Raw genomic sequence first — 12886 nt, 5'->3', positions numbered from 1 at the left:
GAATATGGAGTACCGAGGTACTTCTGTAAATTGTAGCTGTAGCAGATCTACAACTAGTCTTAAAAATATGGCCATCTCCCTTAGTAGTTTTCTCACATAACAATTCCTGTTGCAAATATGAAAAAATAGTTTCATATTTTTCTTGGTCAAAGTTCACAGTAAAGCTCCTCTTATTGGTGGTGACTTACAAGTGGTTGGATAATACAATTTTTATGAAATGTGATATGATAAATTATTGTTGAAAATAATGCCATGTTTCCAAAGCAATGTACTAAAGTAAAAAAAATAACAAACTTTTGATTATAAATCACAAAAATATTTTTTTCGAATTTCCTCTGCAATCTTTATAAAATGGTATTTTAGTCTTTGACAATCATTCTTTTTCGTTGATTTTTTTTACTAAAAGCATATATTCAGAATTTTTTTTTTCATCCATATGAAAGATAGAAATTGAATAAATCATTTACAGCACAGAAATCAAGGGGTATTCATATTTATTAAATTACCATGTTAGCTCGAATTTCCTCATTTTAAAAATTTTCATTGAACAAAGACAATATGCTGTCAATATATCATATATGCTAATAATTCAAAAGACAATACAAGTGGTTGGATAATACAATTTTTATGAAATGTGATATGATAAATTATTGTTGAAAATAATGCCATGTTTCCAAAAAAACATTTAAATTTCAATCCGAATTTCCTCTGAAATAAAATATATCGACTTCATTATTTACCCCAAAAAAGTATTCAAAAAAGCTCTTAATCGAAATACATGTATGTTTTTGCAAGTAAAGCCAAACATTTATTCTATAATGTACAAGGACTAACATGACATGCATGTTAAATTAAACCATAGAAGTTAATCATCTATGTATATACAAATAAAAGTATTTATCGGCGCAAACACAATTACAATATTATAATTGTCAAAGGCGCAACCTATAAGAATCAACGATTGTTCTTACAATTTTATACATTACACTGTGTCTAGAACTTGAGGCTATGCATACATCATACAATCATTTACATAATAATACACAATAATTAATATGTAAATTATACAATTATTGATGTATCCTTCATAAAATTTAGCAACCTAAAATGAATAATTCTATTGAAAAGTTTCCCTAAGTTTGATATGGAAATACCTCTGTATAACTACAAGGATCAAGTTTGTTACCGGTACATATATGCAAGAGTACCAAAATACAAGGACACCAATTCAAAAAAGTACAATGAAATCAAATGGCCATGTCCACAAGTAATGTCAATAATGAAAAGATTTTACAGTAATTGTACATGATGTAGCTGAGTCACTGAAATTTTAGCTTTCACATTTTGATGCAAAATATCTGTTTTAAGATGAACATATTTTCAAAGATTTTGTAACACGTGGACCTTTTTTCACAATTTCAGAAAGGAGATGGTATATTCCATCTTTACAGTCTCTGTTATATGCAAGTTGTAAAAATCTAAAACAAAGTCCACTCCCTGCAATCCTGTTTGCAATGTGTCTACTGACTATCTTCTCTGAAATCAAATGCTCTAATGAAGGTAAATTCTTGCGCACTTCAGAACTATAAAAATAGCTATCAACTGCATTAGAAAATGTGAACGAAGAAGAAAAATACTTTGAATCATCTAAATCCACACCTACAGAGGTAACTAGTTTTTGTAGCGCTAAAACATCCTCTAGTGCATCATGAGCCTTGTACGTTTCACCGATATAATGCTTGTACAAATTTGGTAATGAAAATGAACCCACATTGGGATCAAAAACTTTGAACAGCTGTTTTGTGTTAACAAACCCTGCAACACAGTTACCAATATCCTGGGTTTAACAACAATTCTGTAGAGAATTTATAAAAATATGACAGTCAAAGGACTTCACATTATGTCTAATTAAGACAATTTTTGACTGGAATTTTGTGAAAAAATTCAGTAGTGCATCAACAGCAGTCACCAAAGGAACAGCATTCACTTCCTCATCACCATGAAACATTTTCCCACCCAAAACTCTGAATCCAGTAATTTCTGTGGCCTTGTCTGTGATTGGGACCTTTGGTAAAATGTACTGGGAAAACGTGTCCGACCCACATACAGCAGCAATTTGAGTGATGTGTGAGCTTCTGGCTGAAAGATGAAACATAGTTATCATTTATCAGTGAGAGAGTGTCTCCACAAGATTATAATCACCTATAGATTTCCCATTGTCATACTAATTCAAATAAACCATAGAATAGAAAGTATCATTTTACAGTTAAATTTATCAGCATCCTTATTCTTTACATTGATAATTTTTAATGTACAGTTTAGCTCATTGGATACACAGTACCCATGGGCACTCTGTGAAGTTTGAAAGCAAGAATGGGCCAAGGGGCCAGAATTAAAGTTGCTCTTGAAAAGTGATTATGGTTGGACAGATGGACAGCTAAACTGATCAGTGATCACCATAAGGCACCAACTGAGCAGTACTCTAAAGAGACAACTGATGTAAATCAAATTGATTATGTATGCCTTTGTGTGAGAGGATGTTTTCTTAGAGGACTAACCTAGTCCTGTTGATTCAAGGTCAAAGTAGCTTGTGGATAATCGCTCAAATTTTCGATTGGCTGGAAGGATGCTTTACTTATAGGCGGTGGTATTTCACAGACATCAATACTGATGGCCATGGCTATTCCAGAGCAATAAGTTGAACCTTCTCTTATCTCCTTGGCTGCTGTCATTTGCTTTCTAAGAAGTAGAAAGTATTGAATGTAAAAAAAAATGCATTCTGTTAAAATTTACCATAGACTCATTATTTAAAAGGCACTGTAAAAAGGTTGGTTTGGCATTATGCATCTGCAATTTTCATTTTAGAAAAAAAATTAATTGCAATGTAAACAAACTGGATATATGATAATTAAAATGGTAAAGAATTTCATTCAAACCTCTCTGCTTTTAGGTGCAGTCTTCTCATTTTTGCTTCTTTGGTTATGGACACCGCTTTTTTCCGTCTCCTAATTCTGTCCTTTAACAGCCAACCTCCTTGTATAGGCTCCAGAAGAAATACCAATTTTCTTGTTGACCTTTAGAGAATAAGAAAGACATAATGTTCAATTCATTACAAAAACTTCTAACATATACCTTAGGTAGACACAAAAGTCATTAAAATAGTTCACTATCACTTTCTGTGTCTTCGGTCAATATCAATTGCCATGAGTCCTTATAACCACATATTGACCTACACTGAAGTCCATAATTGTATAATATTGCTTACTTGCATCAGATAGCCTTGACCAATATTTTTTTGTGCACACTTGCAGCTACTCTGTAGCTTATGGTTCTGCTAAAAAGACGATTCTTTGGAGCCTTGGATGCTATAGTTTTGTTAAAGCTTTCGTTTGGTTGCGTGCTGCCAAGGTTGGCTAATTTCTGTGAATGTTTCTTTAACTTGTTAAAGATGTCTTCCAAGTCTTGCTGCAGAGCTTTATTCTCCAATGGTCGACCATATGGGAGTGATGTAAATTTCTTAGCTGGATCCCTTTAATGGTGACACCAAACTTTATCGCATTCTTTATGGTTATCAAAGGGATGAGAGGACAGTGCTGTCAATCCTTTTTCAATTCCACTTGGGCTGCCCTGGTTCTGTGAAACCATGTAATTGAAACACTTCTGGATGTACATATACTTGATAACTTTTGTAGACAGGTTTTTATGTGTTTTCTGAAGATTGTACAGGGAGTTTGCAACATTCTTTTTCACATGGTTCTTGTCAGACTGTTTTCTAATGTTTGCATCTAATTCACTGTTGATACGAGATATTGCAGTAGTATCATCATCCCCTATCACCGCCTCCATCCTTACTCCTTTATTTAGTGTCCTTCCTACCATCTCTACCACCATGTCTGGCTTCATGGACTTTGAGCTTCCTGTAATTACAATTTATTATAAGCATTTAAAACAGAATTTTCCTTAAGAAGTAGTATATCTCTTCTCCCTCAGATTTTAAAAAAGAAGTTTGTGTAAGCCAATGCTTACTAGTAATACCCCCACTCTGATATGAATATACACTATCATGTGAATATACACAAGGTCAGTTACGGAAAGACGCCTGGATAGAGGAAATTGACATCAGATTCACACAATGAGTAGTCGTTGAGAAAACTGTGGAAAAATCTGTTATGTATGGTAAGGACAGATACACAGATAAACAGGAAGTTGACATCGGATTTCAACTAAAATGGATCCCACCATATGACATACCTAAACAATAAGTTTGCCAAAATTTCAAGCAACTGCGATGAGTAACTGCAACCAAATATTTCTTATGAACAGCTAGATGGCTATACGGACAGACACACGAACAGACACACAAGGATAAGCGGTATATCCCCTTCTCCTTTGGAGTGGGGATACAAAAAAGAAGATTTCATAGAGTATATATATATATATTTTACATTGAATTGATACTCTGGTTGTTACATGCAAATACTAGTATTTACATAAAACCTGTTGAAGTTCCCCAGGTGACATATTACCTGTCCAATTTCTAGTGCAATCATGTGGAGCAGGAGAGGTTTTCTTTCTTTCTGCATTTTCACAAACCTTGCAGGATTTATTGCGAATACTGTAGTCAATGACTTTTCCTGTACAAACACCCATCATTGAGCCCATCATTGAGCAATGGCCTAGACATGAATTTTTATGAAAATCAATATTCATAAATTTTGGATATATATTATCAATTGCAATTCATTAAAATAGAGTTGTCTGGGTATTACTCTATAAGCTATAAAGCTACTACTAAATCATATATAGAAGTATGAAAAATAATTATTTCCATTATCAAATATGTTAAGAAATAAAAATTAATTTCTCATAATCATGATTATTATTTGATGTAAAGCAATATCATATTATAAACAATTTTGAATACATGTACCATATAAAATATGCATATGCCGTAGCCTATAATAATGTTTTTCTGGCGATTATTAGATCATATATTCATTAATCCCAAAGACTGATCCATATACCTGTGAGGCTATGATAGGAGCAGCCACTTCCACGCTTTTGCCAGCCCTCGTCCACACTGACACTTATGCTGGATGACTGTTTCTTTCCGTGGGAAGATATACAGTGGATAAATAAACATTCCTATAAAATGAAAAATAATTTCCTTATACTAACAGCTATATCATTTGATGTTTTTTTTTTTTGTAAAATATATCTCTGTTTAATGCTCAATAATGCTAATGCAGTTTTTAAAAAATGCTTGGAAAAAACTTTTGTTATCTTTTGGATCAAAGAATGCTACAATTAAACCATGTGTAATACTTTTCATCAAAATTGTGAAAAAATTACATGTTTGTCGCTAAAACTTCTTCTTCTAGGGCTTCTTGGAGAGATAAAGAAGCGACACTTTCAGTAGCCTTCCCGATCTCTTCTTGTCGACTACTGAGCAGTGTTCTGCTGATGGGTGGCATGTTCAGCTCAGCCAGTATTCCGCTTATCTGGTCAAAACCTATCCCAGTATGCTGGACAGCTGAACATGAAAAAAATAATAAAATACATACTGTTGACTTGTCAATTAATTAGGTTAAAAAATCAGTTATATAAAATTGTAAATAAATTTTTAAACCTGTTATTTCTAAAATTTGATTTTATTAATTAAGTGAAAAAAAAGTTGCTTTAAAACAGTAAGTATTCATTTTATTATGATGCGCGAAATATTGTGCAATGAAAACCAAAGTCGGCCCCCTTAAATGTAAACAAGTGAATAATGATTTTGCCTTTGAAACCCCAAAAATGCATTTTCATTGTATTATTAATGCATTATTTTATCTTTTTAGGCACTGTTTTCAAAATACAGGCTCAAGGATAATGTTATCAAACTAAAGGTTGGGGGGCAAATGTTTGAAACCTATCAGACGACTCTGATGAGAGATCCAGATTCCATGCTCGCCATCCGTTTCAGTGGACGCCATGATCCTGTTACAGTTGACGGAGCTCATTTCTTTGATAGAGATCCCAAGTATTTCGATTGCATTCTGAATTATCTCAGAGATGGAAATATAGCAGCAGAAACTCTACCAAAAAATACAGCTGAGCTGCATAAAATTCGTAAGGAGGCGGACTACTATCAGTTGTCGGGTTTGCAAGAAGAAGTCGAAAAAATAATTCAACAGAGTAACAGCAATACAGAAGAAAAGGCCAAAACAAGTATGTTCAGAAATCAGACAATATTTATCACAAGGGCTAGATTGGTGCAAGGTGAACTGGTGTGGATTTCATTTCAGGAATTTGCAAAGCATTTCCAACATTTTAAAATTTTATTTTCGACATTCTTTTTCTCCATTTTTGACATTTATTATTTTTTTTTATTCCTTGCATTTTTGTAGGGTTACTCTGTGTCAATTTTATAAAAATCATTTTAAACCAAATTTCAAAATATAAATAACTAGAGGTACTGTGATCAAAAAGTAAAATAGGAGGTGCACAATGGCTATGTATGGCACGCCAAATTCACAAAAATGAGCTAAACCTAGTTTCACAATTGATAAACTAATTTACAAACCGTAAACTATAGTTAACGATTCGTAAAGTATAGTTTTCATCTGTAAAACTATATCTAACGGTTGTTAACTATAATTTACAAATGCTAATCTAAGTTCATCTGTCTGTAATAAGCGTTAACAATAGATTTTATTGATAAACATAGATTCACGTTTGTAACCTACAGTTTACAATCGTAATCTATAGTTAAGAGCTTTTAATCATAGTTTCACAAGTCGTGAAACTGTATTTATCAGATAATCTATGTTTTGCAATCGCAAATGATTGTTTTCGGTGTTAAGTATAGTTAGCGGTTGTGAAACATAGATTATCGCGTTAATCATAGTTTACAGATGTAAAATATAGATTAACGTTATAAACTATAGTTTACAGTCCGTAAACTATAGTTTACAACTGATAAACCTAGTTTATCGATTGTGAAACTATGTTTAGCTCATTTTTGTGAATTTGGCGTGCCATTGCTATGTAATAAAGAATCTGTGAAAGCATCATACATTTCATTCAGTGGTATTGGCCTAGAGCACTTGCGGATAAGAGATGGGTAACCCAGAGCACAACGAACGGACGTACAGACAGACATCCCCATCACTATATATTCTTCTGTCTTTCTAGCGGGATGTATTAAAATGTCTTAACTTGGCGTGTGTTGGGGTGCATCTTTTTGTGTGATGGTGTGTGTGTGTGTGTAAGTGAAACCACAACGGTTACAATTTATACATCAACTTTATACGTGTTCTTTACGTACCTAATTTGATACCTTGTAGGCCTAGGAATGGGAAAATCCACATTGACTAAAACAATGAAGGAAATAGCAAAGGACGTTTATCGATCATATAATACAGAAGAGATGGAATTTTATGAAGAGAAAGGTACAACAGTTGTAAATTATTATCAAATCATAATATTTATCATTGAATTATCTAAAATTAATTCTACATTGAAGTTATTGCTATGACTTATCATTTTTCTAGCCATTGACGCAGTGAAAGAATTTAAGAAGTTAAAACAGAACAACTCACCCTTTCAGAGAGGTAAAGCTTTAAATCCCATATGCTATAAGTGAAAAGTAACAAGGAGGTTCAGGCGCGGATCCAGGAATTGAAGTTAGAGAGGGCGCCAAAAGGAGGCAAGGGGTCTGGAGGCCCATGTGGGTCCTGGGCAAAGCCCCCGAAAGCTCCTGGATTTTAGAGATTTTGTAGGGTAAAAATGAGGTCTACCAAGTAGACATATTTACATTTTCTAGACGAAACTGATTTACGTTAACTTTGACAATTTTAGGAGGGGGGGGGGGGCGCCGGGTGCGTCCGATTTAAGAGTATGGTTCAAAAGTAATGGCAAAAATCAAAAAGCTATTTTATGCATATAGATCACAGTGAAGGTCACAAAGTCATTGACCTTGGTGTCAGTTGAAAGTGCTTAAGTAGTGCAGTATGCATACCAAATAAAGTCTCTATATCTCACGGTTCAAAAAATACAGCGAAGGTTAAGGTTGACAACAGACAGATCAACAGAGAAACAGACAGACAAACAGACAGACAGGAAAAATAACAATATATGCCCCGAATCTATCGATTCGGGTGCATAAAAGACTGTTTGGTTGTAATATATTGACAACCAATTTTAACTTATTAATTATGCGCCCGGATCGATAGATCCAGGGCGTATATTGTTTTTGTCCTGTCTGTTTATCTGTTTGTCTGTTTGTCTGTTGTCAACTTTAACCTTCGCCATAACTTTTGAATCATAAGAGATACAGACTTCATATTTGGTACGCATACTCCACTAATAAAGGCCTTTCAAATGACATCAGGGTCAATGACCTTGTGACCTTGACTGTGACTTATACGCTAAAAATAGCTTTTTCCATTGTTTGTCATAACTTTTGAACCATAGGAGATAGGGACTTCATATTTGGAATACGTACTCCACTAATGAAGTCCTTTCGAATGACGTCAAGGTCAATGATCTTGTGACCTTGACTGTGACCTATATGCTAAAAATAGCTTTTTCTACTTTTGGTCATAACTTTTGAACCATAGGAGGTAGGGACTTCATATTTGGAATACGTACTCCACCAATTAAGTTCTTTCAAACGACACCAAGGTCAATGACCTTGTGACCTTGACAGTGACCAACATGCTAAAAATAGATTTTTCGAAATTTGTTGCCGCCGGGTGCATAGTGTTTCACAAACACATCTTGTTTTTAACTTGTTATTTCTTCTTATTAACTGTATCAGAATGACAAACTTGCTGTTTTGAGTTTATTTTATGTGCCTGAATAGATAGATTCGGGGCATATATTTCTTTGTCCTGTCTGTCTGTCTTTCTGTCTGTTTGTCTGCAAACTTTAACCTTCGCCATAACTTTTGGACCACGAAAGATGGAGACTTCATATTTGGTATGCATACTCCACTAATAAAGCTCTTTCAAATGATTCCAAGGACAATGGCCTTGTGACATTGCCTGTGACCTATGTGCTAAAAATAGCTTTTTTCTGCAAACATTAATCTTCGTCGTAATTTTATGAACAAGAAAAGGTAGAGATTTCATATGTAGTATGCATATTCCACTAATTAAGTTCTTTAATTTCCAATGATACCAATGCCAATAACCTTGTGACCTTGACTGTGACCTATATGCTTAAAATAGTTTTTTGTCTTCAAACTTTAACCTTTGCCATAACTTTTGAACCATGGAGAAAGATGGGGACTTCATATTTAGTAGGCTAACTTCACTCATTAAGTTCTGTCAAATGACACCAAGTTAATTGACCTTGTGATTTTAACTGCTACCTATATGTAAAATATAGCTTTTTGAACGTTAATCATAACTTTTGAACCATGAGAGATAGGGACATCATATATGGTATGCATACTCCACTGATCAAGTTCTTTCAAATGTTACCAAGTTCAATGACCTTGTGATCTTGACATTGACATATATGCTAAAATAGCTTTTTTGAACTCTGTGCCTCTGGGCGCAAAGTGTTTCACAAACACATCTTGTATTGGGTTAATTTCATTTGAGATAAGTGGAAACTTGACCTTAGAATCTTTAGCAAATTTAGCAATTAAAATTAAGTTAGGAAAAAGATTTTCCAGCATTTGTTTTGTATATGTAAAAAAATGTCTTCTCTTATCTAATGAAATTGGAGGGGATATAAATAAAAGCCCCTGAGAATGATATCGTACAATCATAAAGGGGGGAGGCTACCGGGTTTTATTGAAATTTTTCAATAGCAAAAAGTTATATGTTAGGGAAAAAAGTATCAGGAAGCACTCCCCCTGTTGCTATGCGCCTGTAATTTACCGCCATGTAACATTTTTGCATGGGATATAGATATTTATATATATCTTTTTTTTTCATTAAGCCATTGTTATAGGATGTGAGAGACATATACTTGTAATTTATTTTTTTATTGATCTATACCACAAAAAATTTTGTGACTTTGGAAAGAAACCTTGAGCTAATGTGAATTTTCACGGTCTTACATGGCTCTGGCTTTTAATTTTGAGCTGTAAAAATTATGTTCAATACTTAAACTAAATTCATTTTTTGAAGGAAAAAATATGCATGTTATAATACAATAATTATTATGATTGTGATTAAAGACTGACAAGGTAATTTCTATTTAGTTGAAACATTTAAAGTGTATATATGTATTGTAAACCCCCAGCCTCCTTAATAGATGTACATATAACTGCAATTCCTCTCATATTGGAGTCTGAAATTATTTTGAAACTGAATTTAAAAAAATAAGTATAAGATTGAATTTTAATATGACAAATTTTTGCTGCGATTGTTAAAGCTATAAGAATAAAGTGATTCAATATGCATAGACATTTTCATAATCCAGGGGGTCATGTTGCAACCACTATTGTTCTAATTATTTCAGTATTGGCTGAGAGTTCATTTCAATAACAAACAAGATTTGTTTGTGAAACACTATGCGCCCGGCGGCAATAAAGTTAAAAACATATTTGTAGCATATAGGACACAAGGTCATTGATCTTGGTTTCATTTGAAAGAACTTGATTAGTGTAGTATGTAAAGTATGCATACCAAAAGTGAAGTCTCTATCTCCCATGGTTCAAAAGTTATAGTGAAGCGATTTTTAGCATAAAGAACACAGTCAAGGTCACAATGTCAATGACCTTGGTGTCATTTAAAAGAGCTTTATCAGTGGTGTATGCATAGCAAATAAGAAGTCTTTATCTTTTATGGTTCAAAAGTTATGGCGAAGGATAAAGTTTTTTGATGCTAAAAACTATTTTTAGCATATAGGTCACAGTCAAGGTCACAAGTTCGTTAACCTTGAAGTCATTTAAGACTTTTATTTAGTTTTTTTAATAGTGGAGTATGCATACCAAATATAAAGTCTCAACCATTCATGGTTCAAAAGTTTTGGCAAAGGTTAAACTTTGCAAACAAACAGACAGACAGACAGACAGAGAGGACAAAAACAATATACGCCTTGGATGTTTCGATCCGGTGCATAACAAAAATTGCATCTACTATTGAAGTACGGCCTCTATTGAAATAATTATTTCAGTAGTGGGTGAGAGTGCATTTAAATAACAAAAATAGGTTGCAACCGCTACTGAAATACGACCATATAATTGAAATAATATCTATTAAATAGTCGTTGAGAGTTCCTTTAAAATCTTAACATTGATTGCAAACACTTTTGAATTACAACTAATCAGTACAAAACACAGGTAGCAAACACTAGTGAAATAGTGTTTACTATTGAAAGAATGAATCTAATAGTGATTGAAAGTGCATTTCAAATGAGAACACAGGTTGCAACCACGTTCTTAATTAAACTAATACAGGAGGGTCAGTTAAGTAAAGAAGAGGCCCATGGGCCACATCGCTCACCTGAGCATTGGGGCTAGAAAGAAGTAGAAATTGGTTTTTTTATTGAAAAGTTTAAATCTTAAAGTAGTCCCATGACCAATCATGGCTTTGGCCCCGCCCTACCCCTGGGGGTCATGATTTGAACAAACTTGAATCTACACTACCAGAAGATGCTTCCTTTCCGAAGGTCATTTAAAAAATACGTAGACTCAGGGTTCTCCATGAGCTGTTTTACTGTGTTGCTCCCGACACAGTAAAATTTTCTCCGACACAGTAACGATTCAAATTTCATGCATGCGACACAGTAAAAAATTTGCCGACACAGTAAGAGTTGTGATAATTTGAAAATCTAAACACACAAATTCTCTCTAACTGAAACTCTAATCAAACAATTCTACCGTCTTTCAATTCAAAAAGTTATAACACTTAATTACTAGGGCTTCACCTTTAGTTATCAATCAATTATCTCCTAGACCCTCGCCGGACGTTACGCATGTCGGAACAAAGACAATTAAACTGTTTTCACAATTCAATGTACCGGTTAATTGGTAGTTGCAATAAAATACATAGTATTATTTATGAAAAATATTTAAAGATGTCTTTTGCTCTAGAATTATGTAAGCACTGTAAGTCAAACATAACATCGTACCGAAGTCATTTATTTGATGTAAATTAATTGCCGAAAATTTTGAAATTTCAGCATGTTCAAGGAACTCTTTATTATATTTTACTGTTCTGAAGTTCCTTTTTTGTAATGCGGTAACTCGATCAAGAAACCTGATAAATAAATACGGCAAATCTATAAGAAGTTCGACTATCGGTGAGAATTTCCTCTGCTTTTCAGAACGTTTTTCCTTTTTATCGGTATGTACGACCATGCCATTTGTGTAACGAAATGCGATTTTTAAATAAGTGTATGATTGCGTAATTGTGATTCAGCTGCGAATTTGTTCGCGAAAATACCGCGAAATATTAGTGCTTCGCGTAAACTTTGCAACACAGTAAAATCTCATATGATGGAGAACCCTGAGACTATACGTATAGACTATACATCATCATATTATTAAATCGAGATGATAAATGAACACATTATCGTAAATATGATCATTTATTTTGTCGAAGTGTGAAGTTTTATTCCATTTGATTAAATAGAACTCAAGTTAGACAATTTTTAAAGCAGCATGTTTTGTTAGCACGGAGCACTGTTAACCAAAATTGCATTGTCAAAAACAATGCCGAGAAAGTTTCTCAAAATTATTCTGCTTTTTAATTTCATACACAGTTTTTAGCGTCTTCTCCATTCATAAAAATGTATCCATAACACTTAACACTTAGTTTGCTAAGAATTGTGCAAAAAGCTTGAACTAGGTTGTCAGTGTTTTCAAATTCTTTACCGCGTACATTTAACTCGATAAGTTCTGCAACAGTGAAACGCACATCACGTTTAATGACGTTTCTAA

General features: G+C 33.6%; 1 protein-coding gene and 1 pseudogene across 1 annotated transcript; one reads left to right on the top strand and one right to left on the bottom strand.

Moving 5' to 3' along the window:
- Window positions 1-1637: 1637 nt before the first annotated feature.
- LOC134250446 (uncharacterized) lies at window positions 1638-5802 on the bottom strand (annotated as a pseudogene).
- A 98-nt stretch (window positions 5803-5900) lies between these two features.
- LOC134250447 (BTB/POZ domain-containing protein KCTD7-like) lies at window positions 5901-7752 on the top strand. The gene is made up of 3 exons (XM_062732813.1): window positions 5901-6210; window positions 7329-7433; window positions 7625-7752. The coding sequence occupies exons 1-3, from the start codon at window positions 5901-5903 to the stop codon at window positions 7750-7752; spliced, it is 543 nt and encodes a 180-aa protein (XP_062588797.1).
- The last annotated feature ends 5134 nt before the right edge of the window (window positions 7753-12886 follow it).

The sequence above is a fragment of the Saccostrea cucullata genome, unplaced genomic scaffold, assembly GCF_032062105.1.
Source record: "Saccostrea cucullata isolate Sc308-1 unplaced genomic scaffold, CSIRO_AGI_Scuc_v1 ctg3813, whole genome shotgun sequence".
Classification (NCBI taxonomy): Eukaryota; Metazoa; Mollusca; class Bivalvia; order Ostreida; family Ostreidae; genus Saccostrea; species Saccostrea cuccullata.
This window is presented reverse-complemented; position numbering and strand designations above follow the sequence as displayed.